Source organism: Bos indicus, chromosome 12, assembly GCF_029378745.1.
Source record: "Bos indicus isolate NIAB-ARS_2022 breed Sahiwal x Tharparkar chromosome 12, NIAB-ARS_B.indTharparkar_mat_pri_1.0, whole genome shotgun sequence".
Taxonomy (NCBI): Eukaryota; Metazoa; Chordata; class Mammalia; order Artiodactyla; family Bovidae; genus Bos; species Bos indicus.
This window is the reverse complement of record NC_091771.1, coordinates 21403724-21427913: the sequence shown is the minus strand read 5'-3', so window position 1 is coordinate 21427913 and position 24190 is coordinate 21403724. Positions and strand designations below refer to the sequence as shown.

The 24190-nt window shown below is 41.4% G+C and overlaps 1 protein-coding gene across 5 annotated transcripts; it reads left to right on the top strand.

The window, feature by feature from the left end:
- Positions 1 to 38: 38 nt before the first annotated feature.
- On the top strand, positions 39 to 23417 carry NEK3 (NIMA related kinase 3). Of its 5 annotated transcripts, XM_070800148.1 has the most exons (16): positions 39 to 149; positions 3051 to 3221; positions 4103 to 4196; positions 4291 to 4388; positions 5907 to 5990; positions 6667 to 6734; positions 6829 to 6915; positions 9313 to 9367; positions 10792 to 10992; positions 11385 to 11457; positions 14758 to 14804; positions 18682 to 18784; positions 19479 to 19595; positions 19873 to 20007; positions 22268 to 22394; positions 22829 to 23417. In XM_070800148.1, exons 2-16 carry the CDS (start codon positions 3105 to 3107, stop codon positions 22908 to 22910), a joined length of 1488 nt encoding a protein of 495 aa, XP_070656249.1. In that variant the 5' UTR covers positions 39 to 149; positions 3051 to 3104; the 3' UTR covers positions 22911 to 23417. The 5 variants fall into 5 exon arrangements, with proteins under 5 accessions (XP_070656249.1, XP_070656250.1, XP_070656251.1 ...); XM_070800149.1 differs by lacking the exon at positions 6829 to 6915; XM_070800150.1 differs by lacking the exon at positions 10792 to 10992.
- Positions 23418 to 24190: the final 773 nt, after the last annotated feature.

The following is a 24190-nucleotide window of genomic DNA, read 5'->3' as shown; positions in this document are numbered from 1 at the left end:
GGCCCGGCTGCGCTGAGAACAGCGCCGCCCGCCCGACCGACCCGGAACGCTTCCTTCGCCGGCAACCCGAGAGACTACCCGCTGGCCCGCCTCCCGGAAGCGCTCCCGGCTCGGGACCCGGGAGCCGACCCGGGTCGCTGGGGAAGCGGGTGAGCGGTCCGGCCGGACAAAGCCCCTCCGCGGGCGCGAGAGCCGCGGGCGGGCGTGGGGCTGGGAGCGGGCGGCGCACACGCCGGGAGGGGGCAAGCGGGACCCGCGCTTCGGGGACCCAGGCCCGGGGGTCGCAGGGGAAGCGCGGGCCGGGCTCCGAGGCGGAGCGGCTTCTAAGGCAGTGAGAATCGGACCGCGCACACCTTCTATACTGCATCTTATGTTTGCATTTGCAAATCACTGTATTAGCTTTTGATCGGTGTAGTCTTGGGAAGGAACGCTTTTTGTCACATTCAGAGCATATACTGTACAGTTTGTTTGTTTGTTTTTTAAATAAGTTTGTTGTTTAGTCTCTAAGTCGTGTGGGACTCTGCGACCTCACGGACTGTGTAGCCCGCCAGGCCCCTCTGTCCATGGGATTCTCCAGGCAGGAACACTGGAGTGGGTTGCCATTTCCTCCTTTAGGGGATCTTCCCGACCCAGGGATCGAACCCCGCTCCCCTGCATTGCAGGCGGATTCTTTACCGCTGGCTGCGCTTCTGGGGAAGCCCTTAATGAGTTTAGGGGTGTATCACTGAGTAACAGGGGCAAATGTGGGTAGCAAGGACCAAATGTAATGTTCAACTAAGAAAAGTCAGAGGTTGCTCTTGCTTATTATTTATTGTCCATTCATGGAATAAAGACCCAAAGTCAACAACAACAAAATATATGGGAAAACTAGATCTCCTTGTCAAAGCGTGTAATGCCAGGGGTCTCTTAGAAGAGCGGCAAAGAACTTTTTCCCTTCAGGTCGTATGCTGAGAGACGTAACTGTCTTAGAAAGGAATTGTTTTTGAAGACCGTGCACTTGATTTCGTTATATGGAGAAAATACTTCTAGAATTTCCTAGTGAGAACTGTAGGTTTTGGTTTGTGGTTTTGCTTTACCGGCCTGTGCTCTCTGGACCTCATAAATCTTTGTGGTATGATTTTTATGAAAATAAAACACTCCAAGTAAGTTTTGTGACAATTGAGTAAGTTCATTCCAGTGTGTTTTGGTAATGAAAAAAAAGCATCACCTTTCTAAGGTTTAAAACTGATAATGTGTGCTTAGTCGTGTCTGACTCTTTGTGACCCCAGGGACTGTAGCCCACCAGATTCCTCTGCCTGTGGGATTTTCCAGAATTCTGGAGTAGGTTGCCATTTCCTTCTCCAGGGGCCCTTCCCGACCCAGGGATGGAACCCGAGTCTCCTGAGTCCTGTATTGACAGTGATTCTTTATCACTAGGTGCCGTCTGGGAAGCCCCCAAATACTAACAATAGCTGCCATTTATTCAGGGCCTGCTATGTACCAGGTAGGAGAAGGCAATGGCACCCCACTCCACTACTCTTGCCTGGAAACTCCCATGGATGGAGGAGCCTGGTGGGCTGCAGTCCATGTGGTCGCTAGAGTCGGACATGACTGAGCGACTTCACTTTCACGTCTCACTTTCATGCATTGGAGAAGGAAATGGCAACCCGCTCCAGTGTTCTTGCCTGGAGAATCCCAGGGACGGGGGAGCCTGGTGGCTGCCGTCTCTGGGGTCGCCCAGAGTCGGACACGACTGAAGCGACTTAGCAGCATGTACCAGGTAAAGTGTTAGGAACTTCATATTCATCTTCTCTAATGTACTAGGAGATCCAGAAGCTGCTTCACCCAGGAAATATAAAGGAAGACTGAGGCTCAAGGACTCTGTTTAGCATGTCTTCTTTGTCCCAGGCACCTCCAACTCAGCATATCCCCAAAGAAGCACATCTCCTCCACATCTTTCCCACCACACCCTACCAGACTCCCACGGTCAGAAAACTCAAACCAAAAAAACAGGCATGCAACCATCATGGCTTTCCTTTTTCTTAGAGAATGGTATCAATACTTGCCCGGTTTACACCAGAAACCAGAGTCTCCTTAATCCCCTTCCCCCTGCTTGTCTCCCAGAAATCCGTTACCCAAAACCTTGCCAGTTCTTTCACATATTTCTTTCCTGTTGTCTTCATCCCCATTTCGTGTGTGTGTGTGTGTGTGCTCAGTCGTGCCAGACTCTGCGACCCCATGGACTGTAGCCCACCAGCTTCCTCTGTCCATGGGATTTCCCAAGCAAGAATACTGGAGTGGGTTGCCATTCCCTTCTTTGGGGGATCTTCCTGACCCAGGGATCGAACCCAGGTCTCTTGAATTGGTAGGCAGATTCTTTACCACTGAACCACCAGGAAAGCCCCCTTCATCCCCATTGTCACCGCCGTATTCCGTTCCGTCATCATCTTCCTGCCTTTTCTATGGTAGGAGTCCTGCTCTGGCCCTCCTCCCCTCTCCCCTGTCTGGTCCATTGCTCTGCAGCCAACATGAGTAATTTTTCTAAGATGTAAATCTGCTCTCTCAGTTTAAACCCTTCAGAGAGCCCGTTCATCACTACAGGATAAAAATCCACCAAGCTGAGCTTGGCTTACTAGGCCCAGTCTGCCTTACCTGCCTTACTGCCCTCTTTCAGTTCCTTGAATTGAAACAATCTCTTTTGCTCTTAAATAGGCTATTCCCTCCTGCCTCCATCACTCTTCCTCTTTGCCTAGATATCTTCCATTCAGGCTTCAGCCTGAGTATCATCTTCCTAATTCCCCAGCATACCTCTACCAGAGGCCAGCATGGCTCTTCCTGTAAGACCCACTATCCTGCATTTTTGAGGTTCGTGGTCTCACTTGTAATGTGAGTGATGCTGGGGCCGTGAGAGATTTGTTCAGGATTATAAAACCTGGCATGGATACTCCATGTCCACCTGTTGAATGCATAAAGGGAACAGGCTGTTCTGTCCTGGGGATAGAGCTACTTTGAATTCATTCTGCCTTTTGAAAATAAATTTAATTCCCCGTTGTTTCTGACTTTGAATGCAGGTTGGGAGAGCCAGCGGTGACTGTGGGAGCAGACCCAGCTGTGCAGTGCCCAGCATGGACGGCTACAGGGTCCTGAGAGTCATCGGGGAGGGCTCCTTCGGCAGAGCCCTTTTGGTTCAGCAGGAGAGCAGTAATCGGATGTTTGCCATGAAGGAAATAAGGCTTCCCAAGGTCACTGCTCAAGTAGTTAGCTCATGTCGAAAGTGTACATGTTGTTTGTATCGGAAAGCAAGTTCTTGAGATGTAACATGGGATCGTTCTTTTGTGCAAAAGATTTAACAGGTTTATTCACTAGCTTTACAAGGTCTTGATCTATCTTCTGTGCTTCCTGCTCGTGTTCAGTCGCTTCAGTTGTGTCTGATTCTGTGGTCCTATGGACCGTAGCCCACCAGGCTTCTCTGTCCATGGGATTCTCCAGGCGAGAATACTGGAGTGGGTTACCATGCCCTCCTCCAGGGAATTGCCCACCCAGGAAGCTCCTATGGTTGATGGCATACTGCCCCTAAGCATAAGTCAGCTTATGCTTCAGTTCAGTTCAGTCGCTCAGTCGTGTCCGACTCTTTGCGACCCCAGGAATCGCAGCACGCCAGGCCTCCCTGTCCGTCACCAACTCCTGGAGTTCACTCAAACTCATGTCCATTGAGTCGATGATGCCATCCAGCCATTTCATCCTCTGTCGTCCCCTTCTCCTCCTGCCCCCAATCCCTCTATGCTTAGGTTAATGTTAAAACTAGTTTACATTCTATACTTGTAAAGATATAAGAGGTCAGCTTAAGCAGGCGAAATACGTATAGCCATAGTTGAAAAATTCCCACATGTTTCCTCGTGGGGTTTGATAAACTTAAGTTGGATCCAAGTACAGTGCTCGCAAAGAGTCGGACATGACTGAGCGACTGAACCGATCTGAACAGTGCTATAAAGTTACGTCTGATTGAAAGAGATAGACTTTCAATTGTGTCACATTAAAATATCATACAAACTACTATAATACTGTTTTACTGTCAGTTTTTAAATGAAGTACTGCATTTACACTTCTTTAAACCTTCTTCTAGTCTTTGTCTGACACACGGATTTCTAGGAAAGAGGCAGTTCTGTTAGCCAAAATGAAACACCCCAATATTGTTGCCTTTAAAGAATCATTTGAAGGTAAATATGAATTTCCCCCGATACATGTATTTCTGAATTTCATTCAGAATTCACGGCCGCTGAGACTTTCCTAAGAGTCTTTAATTTGTTGCAGCTGAAGGACATCTGTACATTGTAATGGAATATTGTGACGGAGGGGACCTAATGCAGAAGATTAAACATCAGAAAGGGAAGTTGTTTCCTGAAGATACGGTAAGAGACTAACTTACGTAAGTTTCCCTCAAAGTTTTGTTTTAATTTTTTTTTTTGGCCATACCAGGCAGCATGAAAATGAAAGTGAAAGTTGCTCAGTTGTGTCCAACTCTTTTCAACCCCATGGACTACACAGTCCATGGAATTCTCCAGGCCAGAATACTGGAATGGGCAGCCGTTCCCTTCTCCAGGGGAATCTTCCCAACCCAGGGATTGAACCCAGGTTTCCCACATTGCAGGTGGATTCTTTACCAGCTTAGCCACCAGGGAAGCCCACCAGGCAGCATACAGGATCTTAGTTCAGTGGGAGCAGAGTCTTAACCACTGAACCGCCAGGGAAGTCCCCAAGTTTCCCTCAAGCAACTTTTCTCGTAAAATTTGAATAAGTTAAAAACATTGCTGTCTGTGGTTGCCTAGCACATTAGTTAGTAATGACTTTGTGTATCCATGATGTTCTTTAGTGTGTTGTCAGGATGTGACTGCCTGGGATGTTTTTAAGAGGTAAAGTAGGTATAGGCTTATGCAATATCAAAGAATAACCACTTCCATGTTTAGAATTTCACAGTTGTGTTACCCATCATATTGTGTACTAGATACTTAAAATTTTTACTTTTTGTATTGAAATTTTAGAAGGCACATGGATTTCTTTTGTAATTGTCCATCATCTGAAGGATGAAACCTGCATTTCTGTTTTTCAAGAGTCTCTATTCTTCGTCTCTTTTCTTTTACAGTTTAGCATATTCTCTTTAAATGCTTAGTGCCTTTTTAGTGGAAAGTTGCATATTAAATATTATTGGAATGAATTGACCAAGGAAAATATTTAAATAAACAGCTTTGCTGAGGCTAAGTTTGATATAGGGTATAACATGTTTTAAGAGTATATTAGTATAAATATTTTTTATTTCGAAGTTGTGTTGCTAAGAATATGGGTTCCATTGTAGGAGGCCAGCCTTGGCTTCCAAAGATTGTTGGAAATATAACGAAATATTTTAATGTTAATATCTGCATATTCTGAAAAAGTGAATGAAATCTGATGTTATGATTACACTATAAAAAGTTATAGCATATTCATTTTAAGTGGTGAACTATTTTTATATGTGTATTTAAGAAATACTTTTATTTGGTTAAATACAAGAAAAATATAGTGGGAGTTTTATTAAAATAAAGTCTTGGAAATTCTCTGGCTGTCTGATGGTTAGTACTCCACCCTTTCACTGCCGAGGACCCTGGTTCAATCCCTGGTCAGAGAACTAAGATCCTGCAAGCTGCATGGCAGGGCCAAATAAATAAATAAATAGTTATTTGGATCATTCATGAGATGATGATACACTGGGATTGATTCATAGCTTTTCTCAATTTCTCAAGACAGCAATGAATCTTAGTTGAATTATGTAATTTTTAGTTCTGTATTTACATTATGTAAAACCCAGGTCAGCTAAGGCCTAAAGATGATTCTTAGGAATTTGGGGTTACCGTGCCCCAGTTATTGCATTCTTGCATGCTTTTTTTTCTTTACAGATACTTCATTGGTTTACACAGATGTGTCTTGGAGTAAATCACATTCACAAGAAACGTGTGTTACACAGAGACATCAAGTCCAAGGTAAATGGAATACATTTGGGGCCTAAAAAAAATTGAAAACTATTTCTTTCAATCCTTTTTCTGTTTTATTCTATTTTCTTTTGGGTGCATTTTAATCTTTAGAAATATTTCTTTTTTTGCCTGCACCCCAAGGCACATGGTATCTTAGCTCCCCGACCATGGAGTGAGCCCATGCGCCCTGCATTAGAAGCACCAATTCTTAACCCCTGGACTGCCAAGGAACTCCAGAAATTTCTTAATATAATATTCATGCTAGCACAGTAAGGTACGACCTGAAAATGGGTAAATCTCTTTAGTAGTGTATGTTAATATGTTCCAGCTCTCTTAGAGACTGCTTCCTAAGACCATGTATTCTCAGATGGAAAATGATTGAGACTGGAGCCTGCCATCTGGAGTTACCTGAACAGGCTCCCTGCTCGGTTGATCAGGGTCTGCTGGTACGGTGTGACGCTCACCTGTTAGATTTCTAAGCAGTCATCCTGAATTCCCAAGCAGGGGAGTGTCGCTGTCCAGAGGATATCTCGTCGTTTTGTGTTCCATTTGGGGACCCGGTTGTCAGCATTTCTACATATAATCTCTACCATCAGCAGGCTTTGAAAGACAGCTTCTCTTGGAGCTCTCTGCCTTATGTTTGAAATATGGCAGATGTGATCTGAGCTCTTCTTTTTCAATGCAGAATATCTTCCTCACCCAAGACGGAAAAGTAAAACTGGGTGATTTTGGATCTGCCCGTCTTCTCTCGAGGTATGTATGTCTCTCTTGTGTAGTAGTGACTGTTGCCAAAACATCATTATTCAGAAATGCTCTGTAATCGTTCTGTACCTTTTTATGGTTTTAGCCCCATGGCGTTTGCTTGTACATACGTGGGAACACCTTATTATGTGCCCCCAGAAATTTGGGAAAACATGCCTTATAACAATAAAAGGTAAGTGACGTATGTAGTTGGTGAAGGGGTGACCGTTTGTTGATAGTATCGTAGCCTACAGATGAAGTTTAGTTGTTAAAAGAAAGCAGTGTAGAATTGAAGTTCCCAGGCCTCTAGGTGAAAGTCATAAATTTTCCAGCTGTTTTCATCAGAGCTGAGAGGAGCTACATGTAAATGCTGAAAGAAAAGTGAATCATTTCTGGGGATAGTATGAATTATATTACTGCTTCTCTTACTTTGCTGCTATTAACTTTAAAAATCCCGAAGCTCAGGCCGTAGCCATACCAGTTAAATATGAATGGCTGGGAGTGGGAACCAGGTTGCAAACATTTTCCAGGGTCACCAAATAATTCCTACATGCAGCAAAATTTGGGAACCAAATGTCATTGAGTTGACATGTAAAGGGCTAGATAATAAGCACTTGACTGATAGGTTCATTGATCATGGGAAGATAGTATGAAGTCCTTATAATTTAAAATGTAATATTTTTTCTGAATGTAAGTAAAATGTGCTCATTGATGGAATGGATGGGCAGTGGGTGGGTTGGAAATGTAGAGATATACAAGAAGGGACATGGCGATCACCCAGTTTTACAGAAACTACTAGTAACATTTTGGGTTTTTTTCCCATCCATTCTCTTTTTTCCCTAAACTTAGTTTATATACTCCATATAATTTAGTATCCTATTTTTTTCACCTTGCATTATATCATATTCATTTTACCCTGTATTTATACTCTTCATGATTATTGTTAATGATTGCAAAATATTTTAATATATGGCTCTTCCAAAACTTATTTCACATTCCTCTGTTGTTGGCTTCTTGATATGGTTCTAGTTTTCAGTGTCCTAAATTGCTACTGACTCTGCATTACTATGCCTTTTAATACATAAAAGTGTCACATTCTTGGCATGACTGCCTCAAGGTAGAAACACCTAAAGGCTTTTGTTACCTCCTGCCAAGTTGCTTTCTAAAAAGGGTATGGCAGTCCATACTATGGGCTTTCCCAGGTGGCTCAGTGGTAAAGAATCCACCTGCCAATATAGGAAATATGGGTTTGATCCCCGGGTTGTAAAGATCCCCTGGAGAAGGAAATGGCAGCTTGCCTGGAGAATCCCATGGATAGAGGAGCCTGGCCGGCTACAGTCCATGAGGTTGCAGAAGAGTCAGATACACCTTAGCAACTAAAAACGACAACAATGCCCCGAAGGGTTGACTCATTGGAAAAGACTCTGATGCTGGGAGGGATTGAGGGCAGGAGGAGAAGGGGACGACAGAGGATGAGATGGCTGGATGGCATCACTGACTCGATGGATGTGAGTTTGAGTGAACTTCGGGAGTTGGTGACGGACAGGGAGGCCTGGCGTGCTGCGATTCATGCGGTCACAGAGTCGGACACCATTGAGCAACTGAACTGAACTGAAGGTGAAGTTGACTGAATTGGAGACAGAACAGCTATGAAGGAACTTCCTGGGATAATTGGGGAAACCTGAGTTTGAACAAAATACTAGATAATAGTATTGAATTAAGGTTCGATTTCTTGGATGTGATAATGGTGCTGTATTCATGCAGAAGAGTGTCCTTGCTTTTAGGCTGTATGTGCTGACACGTTTAGGGGTGAAGTGTTTGACGTCTGAAACCTTTCTTTCAAGAGGTTCAGATGTAGACAGAAGAGGTGCCAGCAGGCAGATACTAATGACTGGGGATATTAGGAAGGAGCGTTTGGGCCTTTACAAATTTTCTGTAGGTTTCAAGCTTTGAAAAATTAAAAGTTGGGGGAAATAATTGGTTTAAAAAAAACCTTGTTAAAGTGAAAAGACAATCATCTAGAAAAAGTCTGGAGGATGACAACTAGGTGGTGAGAATGATGAGGAAAGAGGAGGTGTTTAGTTTGAATAAGGGTGGGTGCATAGGGCAAAGTATAGAACTCTGCTGAGGTCTGAAGAGCTTTCGTGGAAGAATAAGAATACGCCCCCTAGAGGCAGCCAGGGAGAATACTGAGCTGTCAATCAGGAGGTGAGCCCAAAGGCCTGGTGAGCCCAGATGGTCTGGAGGCTGTACAGGATGACTTCTAAAGCCCTTCTTCCAACTATGGTAATCTGAGTCCGCAGATATTCCTCTTACCCCAAGTCCTACTGAAGTGATACCTGAACCACTGGATTTGGTGGGGCAGGGTTTAGGGAGCAGGGAGTTTTTCTGTGAATATCACTGTGAGTAAGTGGTCTAAGTGTTCGATCAAACTTGCCACATATTTTATTTCAGTAACTAAGAAGTCCTTATGATATCTGTTCTTATTCAAGGTAGAGTAATTTTTCATTTTGGGGTATTGGAAAATACACATATTTTTGTGTGATAACTCATAACCCACTCATCATTACATTGCTTCTTTTGCTTCCAGTGACATCTGGTCCTTGGGATGCATTCTCTATGAACTCTGTACCCTTAAACATCCAGTAAGTATGGCATGCAGCATGGAAAAGGCAGCATTTGGTCTAAGTCCTTTTTCGTATCTTCACTTGTATGTATTAGTAGAGTGATACACCCCCAAGGCTGGAGAAGGCAATGGCACCCCACTCCAGTACTCTTGCCTGGAAAGTCCCATGGATGGAGGAGCCTGGTGGCCTGCAGTCCATGGGGTCGCTAAGAGTTGGACACGACTGAGCGACTTCACTTTCACTTTTCACTTTCATGCATTGGAGAAGGAAATGGCAATCCACTTCAGTATTCTTGCCTAGAGAATCCCAGGGATGGGGGAGCCTGGTGGGCTGCCATCTATGGGGTTGCACAGAGTCAGACATGACTGAAGCGACTTAGCAGCAGCACACCCCCAAGGCAGAATGCCATCATGTTCTTACATAAGTGTTGCTAAGGCTGAAACCTGATGTTAATTGTAGTATGTTTATTATACAGTGAAAACTTTTAAAATGTTATTCTGGTGTGTCATTTTATATCCCGCTCTATTACTTGTCAAACCATAATAACTACCCTGGTGACGTGCAAGGTAAAAAGGATTTTGCAGCAGAAGTTTAAAATGGGAAAAGTCTAAAGTGCATTTTGTCAGGGAGCAGACCTGGGGATTTTTGAGGAGGAGGGAAGTGAAGAAACGTTGCAGTTACTGTCAGCCCTAGGGTTATTTGAATTTTTAAAAGCCCATATATATGTATTATTGATGCTTTGATTTTTAAAATATATTAAAAATGTGTATCTGCAAAAACATTGATTTGAGTAATAAAGTACCCACGCGGGGACTGATGGTAAGATTTCCTCAAGATGGGAGCATCTTTAACTATTTATGTTTACCTTTTTCCTGAGCAACCATAAGATTTTAGAATAGTACAGGGGTAGGGGTGGGGGAGTTTGGGACTAGCAGATGCAAACTATTACATTTGCATTAAACAACAAGGTCCTACTATATAGCATGGGGAACTATATTCAGTATCCTGTGATAAAACCACAATGGTGCTGGTGTTAAGTTCGACTTCAGTCACGTCCAACTCTGTGCATCCCCGTTGACTGCAGCCCACCAGGCTCCTCTGTCCATGGGATTCTCCAGGAAAGAATACTGGAATGGCTTGCCATAATGGAAAATAGAATAAAAAGGAATATATACACATGTATAACTGAATTACTTTGCTATATAGCAGCAGTTAACACCATGTAAATCAACTATACTTCAATAAAATACAATTTTTAAAGTACTAAGAAAAGTATGATGAGCAAAAAAAAAAAAAAAAATTAGAATTGTACCTTAACAACACCTCTAGAAAGAAATTTTTTTTTAATTAAAATAATTCATATGAATTCAGTTCAGCTGTTATTTTCTTATTTCCATTCTCTTTCCCTGTATTTGCTTTTACAGTTCAATTTTGCTTTTTAGTTTCAGGCAAATAGTTGGAAAAGTCTTATCCTTAAAATATGTCAGGGGTCCATGAACCCACTGCCATCCCATTATTCCTATGAGCTGCAGCATCTGATCAAGCAGATGTTTAAAAAGAATCCCTCACATCGTCCTTCAGCTACCACGCTTCTCTCTAGAGGCTCTTTAGCTCGGCTTATCCAGAAGTGCCTGCCCCCAGAGGTACAGTGTGTGTGGAACTGACTGTGAACAGTTTTCAAGCGTTTGTTTTCTTTTAAACACAATTACATGTTATACATGCTCATAACAATTCAAGTAATGCAGATGTGTATTAAAAAAAACTAAAAGCTTGAAGCTTCCTTTCCCTCTTCTTTTCACAATGCTATTCCTCAAATATAATCATGGATATAATTTGCATTATCCCTCCAGATCTTCCTGGACATATATGAATGTCTGTTTATCTGTCTATCTAAATTACTTGGATTTTTTAAATGGCATTTTTCCTTTTCAACTTTATTACCGTGGGGAAGAACATTGATAATTGAATGACATTATGTTGGTATCTAAAGAAAAGCATCTTTTGTGTCTTTAAATTCTCTGCTTTAAATTTTCAGATCATCACAGAATACGGTGAACAGGTGTTAGAAGAAACCAAAAAATCTATGCATAGTACACCAAGAAAAAAGGGTAAGAATTTCGAAAAGCTTATTTTAAGTGTTCATTTAAAATATAGTATAACAAAAAGAAAAAAATATAATTTTCAAGTTATTAGAGATGATTTTCAGAGATACTCCTCAAATCAAAATTTTCTACTTGTTCCTTCAGACATAAATCTATACTGAATCTTACACATTTAGTTTGCCAGGGATCAAAAAAGAAGCCTAGTTTGAAGATTGTAGTGATGTAAAGGTTGTTCTATGCTTCATTATTAGACCTGTATTTAGTTTGTTTTGGGTCAGATAGGTTTCTGTGGGCTCACCTAGGAATCTAACCATGAAAATATAACAGGAAATGTTGTCCCTAAAGTTGAGCTATTTCAAATCCTGAATGATGATGCTGTGAAAGTGCTGCACTCAATATGCCAGCAAATTTGGAAAACTCAGCAGTGGCCACAGGACTGGAAAAGGTCAGTTTTCATTCCAATCCCAAAGAAAGGCAATGCCAAAGAATGCTCCAAGTACCGCACAATTGCACTCATCTCACACGCTAGTAAAGTAATGCTCAAAATTCTTCAAGCCAGGCTTCAGCAAAACGTGAACTGTGAATTTCCAAATATTCAAGCTGGATTTAGAAAAGGCAGAGGAACCAGAGATCAAATTGCCAACATCCGCTGGATCATAGAAAAAGCAAGAGAGTTCCAGAAAAACATCTATTTCTGCTTTATTGACTATGCCAAAGCCTTTGACTGTGTGGATCACAATAAACTGTGGAAAATTCTGAAAGAGATGGGCATACCAGACCACCTGAGAAACCTTGAGAAACCTATATGCAGGTCAGGAAGCAACAGTTAGAACTGGACATGGAACAACAGACTGGTTCCAAATAGGAAAAGGAGTACATCAAGGCTGTATATTGTCACCCTGTTTATTTAACTTCTATGCAGAGTACATCATGAGAAACGCTGGGCTGGAAGAAGCAGAAGCTGGAATCAGGATTGCTGGGAGAAATATCAATAACCTCAGATATGCAGATGACGCCACCCTTATGGCAGAAAGTGAAGAGGAACTAAAAAGCCTCTTGATGAAAGTGAAAGAGAAGAGTGAAAAAGTTGGCTTAAATTTCAACATTCAGAAAACAAAGATCATGGCATGTCGTCCCATCACTTCATGGGAAATAGATGGGGAAACAGTGTCAGACTTTATCTTTTTGGGCTCCAAAATCACTGCAGATGGTGACTGCAGCCATGAAATTAAAAGACGCTTACTCCTTGGAAGAAGAGTTATGACCAACCTAGATAGCATATTGAAAAGCAGAGACATTACTTTGCCAACAAAGGTCTGTCTAGTCAAGGCTATGGTTTTTCCAGTGGTCATGTATGAATGTGAGAGTTGGACTGTGAAGAAAGCTGAGTGCCAAAGAATTGATGCTTTTGAACTGTGATGTTGGAGAAGACTCTTGAGAGTCCCTTGGACTGCAAGGAGATCCAACCTGTCCATTCTGAAGGAGATCAGCCCTGGCATTTCTTTGGAAGGAATGATGCTAAAGCTGAAACTCCAATACTTTGGCCACCTCATGGGAAGAGTTGACTCATTGGAAAAGACCCTGATGCTGGGAGGGATTGGGGGCAGGAGGAGAAGAGGACGACAGAGGATGAGATGGCTGGATGGCATCACTGACTCAATGGGCGTGAGTCTCGGTGAACTCCAGGAGTTGGTGATGGACAGGGAGGCCTGGCGTGCTGCGATTCATGGGGTCTCAAAGAGTTGGACATGCCTGATCGACTGAACTGAACTGAGCTGATAGTCAATCCTGAGCAAATTTCAGATGTAATTTATTATGTCTTGGAAGTTGTCATCTCTTTTTTCAAAGTTATTTTTGTTCCTTTTCCTTTGACATCAGTGACTCAGATCTTCCATCTGAAGAAATCTAACAATGACCAGAATAAGAAAGAAGAATTAAGATGAGTAAAAGGTCACCCACTGTAGGGAGGTGTTTTAAAACCTCCATTATTAGTGCCTGTTCAGTACTCTTGCCTGGAAAATCCCATGGATGGAGGAGCCTGGTAGGCTGCAGTCCATAGGGTCTCTAAGAGTCAGACATGACTGAGCGACTTCACTTTCACTTTTCACTTTCATGCATTGGAGAAGGAAATGGCAACCCACTCCAGTGTTCTTGCCTGGAGAGTCCCAGGGACGGGGAAGCCTAGTGGGCTGCCGTCTCTGGGGTCGCACAGAGTCAGACACGACTGAAGTGACTTAGCAGCATCTTAGTGTTCTATACCACAAAAGAAACATTTTTATTTATTTTTTAAGTTTTTTTTTTTTAATTTAAGTGTAGTTGATTTACCGTGTCCTGTTGGTTTCAACAGAAACTTTTCTAAACTATACTATTTTCTTAAAGTTAAATTTTAAATGTTCCTTTTGTAAGAACTTTTCTCCTTTATGTAAGAGGTAGCCACTTACCTTTGCTTCAGCAGTTTGTTTTAGTGTTTATTTTATTTTATGTACCATTTCATAACTTTGGTTCACATCCCAGGAGAGTGGGAAATTAGTTTTAAAATACTGGGCAACAGAAACACCAAAAACAATCTAAGGAAAGTTTCAAGATAGGAAAGTGTAGTCTTACAATTTCTAAAAAAAGAGTAAGCCAGTGGGGAGGGCCACCATGTCCAGAGCACGTGTCGGGTGGCATCTCCATCGAGAATGTAGACAGACATCAGAACAATGAAGGCTGGGTGAGGGTAGGGAGCGTGTCAAGGTGCTCCCTGTTGTAGCCTCAGTACCATCATCATAGATGCTCAGTAGCAATTGCTTAAAATGCTGAATAAATGGGGAAACACGGACCCCAGGCTCTGGCAGCAGAAAATCAGGCAAGAGCCCTCCTCACCCAAGGGGTGCGTTGCAGGGGTTTTCCCTGACTGCTGCTGGCTCCTCGTCAGGGAATAAGCAGCTGGCTTTGGGAGGGTTAGCTATTCCACCTGCTATAATAGCTGTCAGGAAAATCACAGACAGGTAGCTCTTGTGCTAAAGATGATAAGGACCTTTCGAGTATGTAGAGTGTCTTACCTCCTGATGCCTAAATGGGTCGGCATAAATGAATTAGAGATGTCTTAACTTTCAGATGTTCACAGTCAGAATAAAACGGCAGAAATAATCTCTTTAACAGCTGAGGTGTGTTACTAGGTGATTAAAGCTTGATATCACTATACAGGCTCATGCTTCGGTTCTTTGACTTTAAAAACTTCCTTTTGTCTCTCAAGCTTTATGCAAATCACATTAGAAGCCTTTTTTGTGTTTTCTTTTTACCTTCTGTTTTCTCTTTGAGCAGATCCCAGCAGAACCAGAATAACTTTGGAAAATGAAGCAAGCACAGTGGTAAGTGCTTTAAAGGTAAATTTCCTGGTACTTTCCTGGCAGTCCAGGGCCTTCTAATGCAAGGGATGTGGGTTTAATCCCTGGCCTGGGAACAAAGATCCCACATGCCTGTGGCCAAAAAACTAAAACAGAAAACAAAAGCAAAATTGTAATAAACTCAATAAAGACTAAAAACGGTCCACATCAAAAAAAAAATCTTTAAAAAAAAGTTAAATTTCTGAAACTGTCTACTGGGATACCTGGCATCATTGGGTGCTATGAGATATTGGAAGTCTGTTGCCTGGTCCCTGGGTTCAGAGGTTTTTTGTCTTTGGGCCTGTGAAATAATTGACGGCTGTTTTCTGTGTTGCCAACCAAGCCACTTTAGACCAGCATTTATTTTATTTTGTTTTTTCGTTTCTAATCATTGATGATAAGTGGTTTCAATCTAGATGTTGAAAAGTTGTTGCTGAATGAAAAGACACCAGGATTCTTGGTCTCTGGAGGAGAAGAATTCAACCCAGGGCCAGAGATGAGGCTTGATCACTCAGAGCTTTTGTGTAATAAAGTTTTATTAAAGTATAAAGGAGAGAGAGAAAGCTTCTGACATGGGCATCAGAAGGGGGCGGACAGAGTATCCCCCTGCTAGTCTTCAGCTGGATGTTATATAGTCACTAACAGTCTGTTAATGAAAGAAAGGAATGTCTTAAAACTCAGAATGGCACCAGGCCCCTCACCCATAAGATGCATTTTGGGATAATCTTGGCACCAAATGGTTCATCCTGGGCCATAAAATGATTAACTTGAATCTTGTAGAAGAACAGATTACCATACAAATAGTTAAGTTTACATAGATTAGGGGAACAATATCTGAGTATAACATGCTGGTTTGTTAAGTAGGTTCTGAGCCTTGAGGTGGAACTGACTTGAAGACAGAGTCTGGGGTAAATGCAAAGCACATTAGCATAGCTTAAGACAAGCATTTCCATAAGGAAAAGGCATTGGTTAACTCAAGGTTTGAGAATTGTTAACTTCAGGTGAAACCAGGTATCATTATGGCAACACAGTATTTTAAGAGAAACCTCCTTTTAAGTTTGTATAGAGAAGAAAAAAATATGGGATAGTTTGTTTCCTCCTGCCCCTTAAGGGAGATAAAAATGTCTGACACTTGCAGGCTATTTCCTCTGTTTGGAGACCCCTGGCCTTCCTGCCTGTTACCCTCTCAATGTGAACCAACTTAGCCCTGCTTACAGTCATGAAAGTCTTGTTTAAGCCTTGGTTGGTTGGTTTCCTTGTGGTAATATATATATAACATACAATTTATCATTTCAGCCATTTTAAGCATAGAATTTAATGACATTAATTACATTCACAATACTTTTTCATTATCCCAAACAGCAACCCATTGAACAGTAACTATCCATTCCTCCCTACCCTGACTCCCACCTCAGGCCCTGATAACCTCTTTTCTGCTTTCTGTCTCTGTGAAAGAAACATTATTTGCTTATTCTAGATATTTCAGATAAGTGGAATCACACAATATTTGTCCTTTTGTGTCTGGCCTCTTTTGCTTAGCTTAATATTTTTAAGGTTCATGCGTGTTACGGCCTGTATCAGAATTTCCTTCCTTTTTATGACTAAATAATATGTAGATCGCTAATGTGATCTGGGAAGGATTGAAGGCAGAAAGAGAAGAAGGCAACAGGATGAGATGGTTGGATGGCATCACCCATGCAATGGACATAAACTTGGGCAAACTGGGAGATGGTGAGGGCCAGGGAAGCCTGGCCAGCTGCGGTGCATGTGGTCACGTAGAGTCGTACATGACTTGGTGACTGAACAACAACAATGTGGTCTTGACATTTTTCTGTTCAAAACCTTTTAGTGCCTCCCCATTCTCCCTGATAGCTCAGTTAGTAAAGAATCTGCCTGCAGTGCAGGAGACCCCAGTCGATTCCTGAGTTGGGAAGATCCGCTGGAGAAGGGATAGGCTACCTTACTCCAGTATTCTTGGGCTTCCTTTGTGACTCAGCTGGTAAAGAATCCGCCTGCAATGCAGGAGATCTGGGTTTAATCCCTGGGTTGGGTAGATCCCTGGAGAAGGGAACAGTTACCCACTCCAGTATTCTGGCCTGGAGAATTCCATGGACTGTATAGTCCATGGGGTCGCAAAGAGTCCAACATGACTGAGTGACTTTCACTTCACTCACTATTATCCCATGAATTGAGTGGACATTTTTTTAGCCTGGTTTTTACAATCCTGTTAATCTTGTTTGGCCTTAAGCATCTGTGCCCTTTTACATGTTAGCTGCAGTTAAGTCATGAATAGTAACAGCCAATCCACTTCTAGTTGCCACACCTACCCCAGTAACTCATGTCCTATTGATAATTTTTTCTTTCTTCATCATTTTGACCCACCTTTTTTAACTCCCAAAGGAAAAGATGTAGTAACAACAAGCAATTCTGTTTATGGAATATACTAGTAATTAAACTTGTAAATTTTTGAATGAACCTTTAGGTTGTAAATAAATAACACCATACCCCATTATGTTGCTACAAATGGACTATATTCTGCCCCTGTGTTTTTTTTATTTGTGTAATATCTGTTTATTTCCAGCTTTACTGAGGCCTAATTTATATGCAATAAAAGTTACTCATTTTTAGCATGCAATTTGATGAATTTTGGAGATTGTATGTGGTCATATAACCAGCACCACAATCAAGATGTAGAAATCCCATCCCCTGGTTGAAAATGCATTTAATGCACCTAACCTACCAAACTTCCTAACTTAGCTTAATATACCTTACATGTGCTCAGAACACTTCCATTAGCCTCTAGTTGGGCAAAATCGTCTAACACAAAGCCTATTTTATAATAAAGTGCTGACTATGTCGTGTCAACATGAGATAGTCATGTTGAATTTTGAATTCAGCATGAACTGAATTGAATGATGAACTGAAAGTGGAAACCAGAGGCTGTCTGGGTGCAGAACGGCTGTAAGTGTATTGTTTACTGTTTACTCTGTGATCACATGGCTGAGTGGGAGCTTCAGCTCTCTGCCAGCACCCAGCATCACAAGAGAGTATCATATGGCATATTGCTAACCTGGGGAAAGATCAACATTCGTTATTTGACATACAGCTTCTGCTGAGTGTTTATCATTTTCACACCATCATAAAGTGAAAAAAATCATAAATTAGACCATCATAAGTCAAGGACCATCTGTAAAGTAATTTTATGTGTACATACATGCTCAGTCGCTCTGTCATGTCCAACTCTTTGCAATCCTGTGGACTGTAGCCTGCCAAACTCCTCTGTCCATGGGATTCTCCAGGCAAGAATACTGGAGTGGGTTGGTTGCCATGCCCTCCTCCAGGGGATTTTCCTGATCCATGGATTAGGGGATCTTCCTGATCCAGGGATTGAACCTGCATCTCCTGCATTGCAGGCAGATTCTTTACTGCTGAGCCAAATCCCCAAAGTAACTTTATAAAATATTTCATTTTGGTATTTCCATCCTGAGAAGCCCACTGTAGCAAATCATACTGAGATTTTTCAGTGCTTGTTTTCTCTATAAACACCTCTCAAATATTTGTCATTTTTATATATCTTCTTCATATTTGCAATGACTGGTATTAATGGCTATTAAGGTATATGACTTAATATACATATATGTATGCCTATGTATGTACACATATATGGTTTTTAATATACACACAGATAATGTATGATGTTATAGCTCTTAATGTACATATGTGTATGAAGTTCTGTGGTTGTTAATGTTTAATTCATTTGTCTTTATTTAAAGTTTAAGCAGTTGTTTATGTCTACTTGTTTACCTTTTTTTTGGTAGCAATTCAAGAATATCTTAATCTTTATTTTAAATTTCTTTTAAAGCAAAGGGAGGAACCAGGTGGAAAGTGTAGCCACACTGACTTAGAAAGCATTAATAAAAATTTGGTTGAAAGTGCACTGAGGAGAGTAAACAGAGAGGAGAAAGGTAAGTTATTCAAATTCTAATCATTGTATAGGTGGGAAACTGGGGATATAGAAGGAATACCAGTTTCTGCCTTACTAGGTCAAAGATATCATAAGCAAGTAGACATTTATATTTGCTTATCCAGTAATTTATTTAATGTTACAGAGATATTTTATTTACCTATTAAAAGATAAAATTGTATTTATTAATAAGAGCCTTCAGAAAAAAGCATTAATAATGTTTGTCATGCTCTTTACCATAAAAAGCACAGCGTACAGGGACTTACCTGGTGGTCCAGTGGTTAAGACTTCTAAGGCAGGTGACACAGGTTCTATCCCTGGTCAGGGAATGGAGGTCCCACATGCTGTGGGGCACAGCCAAGTGTTTTAAAAAGCGCAGCATACAGTGTGTGCCTGTAAGCCCTCTTGGGCCTTTATTCTTATATATTGTGTAATATGTGAGTATATACATAATATTTGTTTAAATTCACTTTAATGATTAGCTTTACCTTTCCATTTGGATTTTTTCATTCCCTTTACTACTTAAGAGTCAGACACGACTGAGCGACTGAACTGAACTTAGCCTTGGAAGGGTGTTAGATCCGAATTTGAAAGAGAAAAGAAGTGCTTCTGTAGTGTTGTTAGAGAAATTGTGTGTGGATATAGATGAATAAGTAGAAGAACATGCTCAGCAGTTCTTCTTTACACTTTAAAAGCCAGGTCACCAGGTCCTCTCAGGCGGCAGTGGGAGAAACACGTACCCGGTACAGCTCTTAGAGCTTTGGAAAACGCATCCATACTCACCTCCAGTTCAACAGCAGAAGACGACAGAGGTGAGTAGTCAGATTGAATCCTATTATGTTATCATAGAACATTCTCTAATCGCTGTTTATTGAGCTAGAGTTATGTTTTTTTAATGTCACCCTTTGAAGGGTATTTGGCGTCACACATGAGAGTGCGTGTATTTCACTTATACAGGCAAGTGAAACAGATTTATGTAGAGAGTTAATTAGTTTCGCTTGAAATATGGGCTTTAATATAATCTAGAAGATATTATATGCTGGAAATCTTTTTTACTTGACACGAATTTTTTTGTCTTTTCCCAACTAGGTGGTTCTGTAATAAAGTACAGTGAAAAGAATACCCGTAAGCAGTGGCTCAAGGAGACCCCTGAAACCCTGTTGAACATCCTTAAGAATGCTGACCTCAGCTTGGCCTTTCAAACATACACAATATATAGACCAGGTGATTCATGTCTGTTACATAATTGTGTAAACCCTTTGATTTAAAAAAAAAATTATATATGTAACATAGAAGTTTCCATCTTAGCCGTTTTTAAGTGTACAGTTCGGGCGCACAGAGTACATTCACACTGTGCAGCCATCACCACGGTCCATCTCCAGAACTTTTCCAAAACAGAGACTCTGTACCCATTAGATGATTCCCTGTTCCCCGCTCCCAGAAACCCTTCGATCTTAAAGTTATAAAATATTTCGGAGCATTGTCTTTTCTGATTTCCTTGACTCTTTTCTAGCCAGTTTGATGCATAATTAAAATTTCCTATAGTGCTTCATTCCTTCTGTTTGCTCATTTGTTTGTTTTAATATTTCTATTTATTTTATTTGGCTGTGCCAAGTCTTAGTTGTGGCACATGGGATCTAGTTCTCCCATCAGGGATCGAACCCAGGCCCCCTGCATTGGAAACATGGATTCTTAGCCACTGGACCGCAGGGAAGTCCCTGTTTGCTTATTTTAATAATCACGTAGCCACTTTGAGGGTGGTCCATTTTTATCATGCAAATACACCCTGCTTTCTTGCCTCTGCAGTTCAGACTCCATCCTGGTAAACTGAGGAACTTCAAGATTTCTTTGGTTCTGTACTTGAATTGTTATATTGAAGAGAACACAGAAAAAGGTGAACAATTAGGATTTAATTTTTTTTTTATTGTTTCAACAGACATTTTCACTACAGTTATACAGCGTAACATTTTATGATACTACCCTTAGGAATCTAGGCCAAAGGACTATATTAAGGGTGTGTACGTTGGGGGTGCATGTATGTGTAATTTTCACAATGCAGTTACTAAAGCCATCTTGCTTGGTTTAAGATCTAAGATAAATTGTGCCAAGTAGAGCATGTCATGGTGTGGCAAGTCTCAACTCTACGTATTATAACAGATTCACTTTATTGTTTACGTGGTCAGTGTTTATTGAGAGCCTAACATATACTACGGAGAAGGCAATGGCACCCCACTCCAGTACTCTTGCCTGGAGAATCCCATGGATGGAGGAGCCTGGTGGGCTGCAGACCATGGGGTCGCTAAGAGTTGGACACAACTGAGCGACTTCACTTTCACTTTTCACTTTCATGCATTGGAGAAGGAAATGGCAACCCACTCCAGTGTTCTTGCCTGGAGAATCCCAGGGACAGGGGAGCCTGGTGGGCTGCCATCTATGGGGTCTCACAGAGTCGGACACGACTGAAGCGACTTAGCAGCAGCAGCAGCAACATATACTAAGTTAAGATTTAAGATTTTTTTTTTTTAAAGAATATAATTCCTTCCCTGAGAGAATTTGTAATTTGGGGGACCAGCAAACAAGCAGAGCATTGTAAAGCTGTGTGTCACATGTTCTGATAGAGCTGTGTGAAGACAGTTATGGGCCCCAAGGAGAGGTGGGTGCCTGGGAGGCAGGTGTTAAGCAAGGCTAATGATTGCACTTGTATTTTATTTTGTTGGCATGCGGACTCTTAGTTCCCTGACTAGGGATTGGACCCTGGAAAGTCCTAAGCACTGAATGTTTAGGGAATTCCCAATGATTGACTTTCATTTTAGCAGTATAGGTCCCAGATTTTGTCTCTGGTCCAATGATAAAGTTTTTGTCATTTCAGGAAAGTTACTATATAAAAAAGGCATCACAGCTCTATTGTGAAAGGATTTTTATAGAGACTGAACCCACATTTAGGTTATTGTTTTATAAGCAAAAACCTGAAAGTAATTATAATACCATCTGGAAAAACTTTTTTATAGTGTGCATATGCCCTTAACTCCCTAATTTTATTTCCCTCCATTAGGAAAACTTGAGGGAGAGGGAAGAGCTCAAAGGAAAAACAGTCAACTGTTATCCAGCTGTCCAAAGACAACTTTTAATGCTTTAATATGGGTTCATAAACTGGCTTCCATGGTGACTCAGTGGTAAAGAACCCACCCATCAATGCAGGAGACTTGGGTTCGATCCCTGGGTTGGGAAAATCCCGTGGAGGAGGAAATGGCAACCCACTTCAGTATTCTTGCCTGGAAAATCTTATGGACCTCGAGCCTGGCAGGCTACACTCCATGGGGTCACCAAGTCAGATGAGACTGAACACACATGCATAGAAAACCTCAGAGCATGGCAGTGCTCTCAATTACCCAACAAACCTTTGGAGGAATTTAATGCAAAAATATGCATGAAATAAATAAACACAGCTTAACTTGGCATAATTTCTGTTAATATTCCTCTGAAGGCGCAGAAGGATTCTTGAAAGGCCCCCTGTCTGAGGAAACAGAAGCATCGGACGATGTTGATGGAGGTTGGGATTCTGTCATTTTGGATCCAGAGAGACTTGAACCTGGGCTGGATGAGGAGGATACGTACGTGAAGTACCCAGACAGTTGGCAGTGTGTGCGCGTGTTCATTTAAGTTGTACCTTAGTAATTCCTGGTTTAGTAGGAGCTGGTTATGTTACTTTACATCATAAATGAATGTTTATATCTTGATCGTCTATCTGGCACAGGTAATGTGCTACGGTATTTTCATAGAATTCTTGACTGAGCTGTGTGTTTATAATCAGCTTGGACTTATTTTTTAGTAGACAAGATTTTATATTGAAACATTTAGAGAAACAATGATAGAAGTGAACCTTTGGAAGGCTAACCATTTTTTTTTTCCTCTGTTCAGTTTCATTATGAAGTTCATTTTTCAAAAATGTCAGTATTGGTATGGTGGTATTCTGTTTTGATCCCATCAACAAATATTTACTGTGCTTCTTAAATGGAAGCTTAATATCCAAATTGTTTTTTCACAGGGACTTTGAGGAAGACGACAGTGCCGACTGGGTGTCAGAACTGAAGCAGCGAACTGGCTGGCAAGGAGTATCTGATGGATAACGCCCAACGGAATATTCATTAGTCACCCGGAAGGGATGTTTAACAGGAGGAATTGATATTTGAATAATACTTAACTCATGGAATACGTATTTTCCTTTGGAAACAGAGTGAACAGAGGGAAACTGAATATTTAAAATTATTCCTGGTTAGTAAGATAGGGTATAACAAAATCTAGGTTTCTGAATTCAGAGGAGAATGCATAGCACAATGGGTCTGAGGTTTAGGCTTTGCAGTCAGAACAGATGTTGAATGCTACCACCTACTGCTTGCGTGGTTTTGAGAAATTACTTAACCTCTTTGAGACTGAATTTCCTCAACTACAAAATGATGATAACAATGCCTACCTCATATGGGTGCTGACCTTAGACCATCACGACAGCCCATAACATTATTTGTGTTGTTATGATTTCTGCTTTATTACCTTGTTATGATTTATTACTATGTAGCTCTTTTTATATCTCCTAAAATTTTTGAGGATCTAAATATATTTAATTATAACACCATAAATGTGTGTTTTTCTATAAGACCTATTTCTGGGTAGTCATCAATCATCTTCAGTGATCACCCGCTGTCATTAAATACAGCTTCTCACAGGATGTACGAAAGAGCCCAGATCGGAGGATCAGCCATGGGAAGAGTGGGGTAAGGTACAGATCTGGCCAGTAGTTGGTGGTCCTGTATACAAGAAAGGAATGGGGCCAAAGGTAAGGGGTCCATACAGGAAGTAGCAGGAAGCCAGAGTGTTGTGGAACTCATGGAGGGGGCAGGACCCCAACATGCATGGGTCACCGTGACACATGTGTTCTGGGGCGTGTCATTTCATGCTGTGATGCTTTAGTGAGGGGAGAAGACTTTACTAAAGAAACTGACTCTTTCCAGGGGCCCACATAGGCAATTATGAGAATAGCATCAGCCTGGCCTGGTGTACGGAACAGTGCTCAAGTCAACATAGTGGGAGAGAGTTGTGAGACTACAGTAGGATCATTAATAAAGATCTGCTGAAATATGGGATACATCTATCTTTTAAAGAGTTAAATATATTTTTTTAATCTTAATGTACAAAAACTGGTATAGACCTCACCCCCACCCCCCCTCCATTATTTGTACTCAGACATTTAATCTACCAGGGTCTCCAGTGTCAGTTACCAATGTTCCATTTCCATGTTCTGGTCACTCTGAGTGAGTCACTAAGTTCAGCCTATATTCAAGCGCTGCTAAGTCGCTTCAGTCGTGTCCGACTATGTGTGACCCCATAGACGGCAGCCCACTAGGCTCCCCCG

Excerpts from the sequence above, each read along its gene's own strand:
- NEK3 (XM_070800148.1), top strand. The coding sequence starts at position 3,105 with ATGGACGGCTACAGGGTCCTGAGAGTCATCGGGGAGGGCTCCTTCGGC. Across the intron at positions 4,389-5,906 it reads AGTTGTTTCCTGAAGATACG|ATACTTCATTGGTTTACACA; the intron begins GTAAGAGACTAA and ends TTTTCTTTACAG. Across the intron at positions 11,458-14,757 it reads TAGTACACCAAGAAAAAAGG|ATCCCAGCAGAACCAGAATA; the intron begins GTAAGAATTTCG and ends CTCTTTGAGCAG.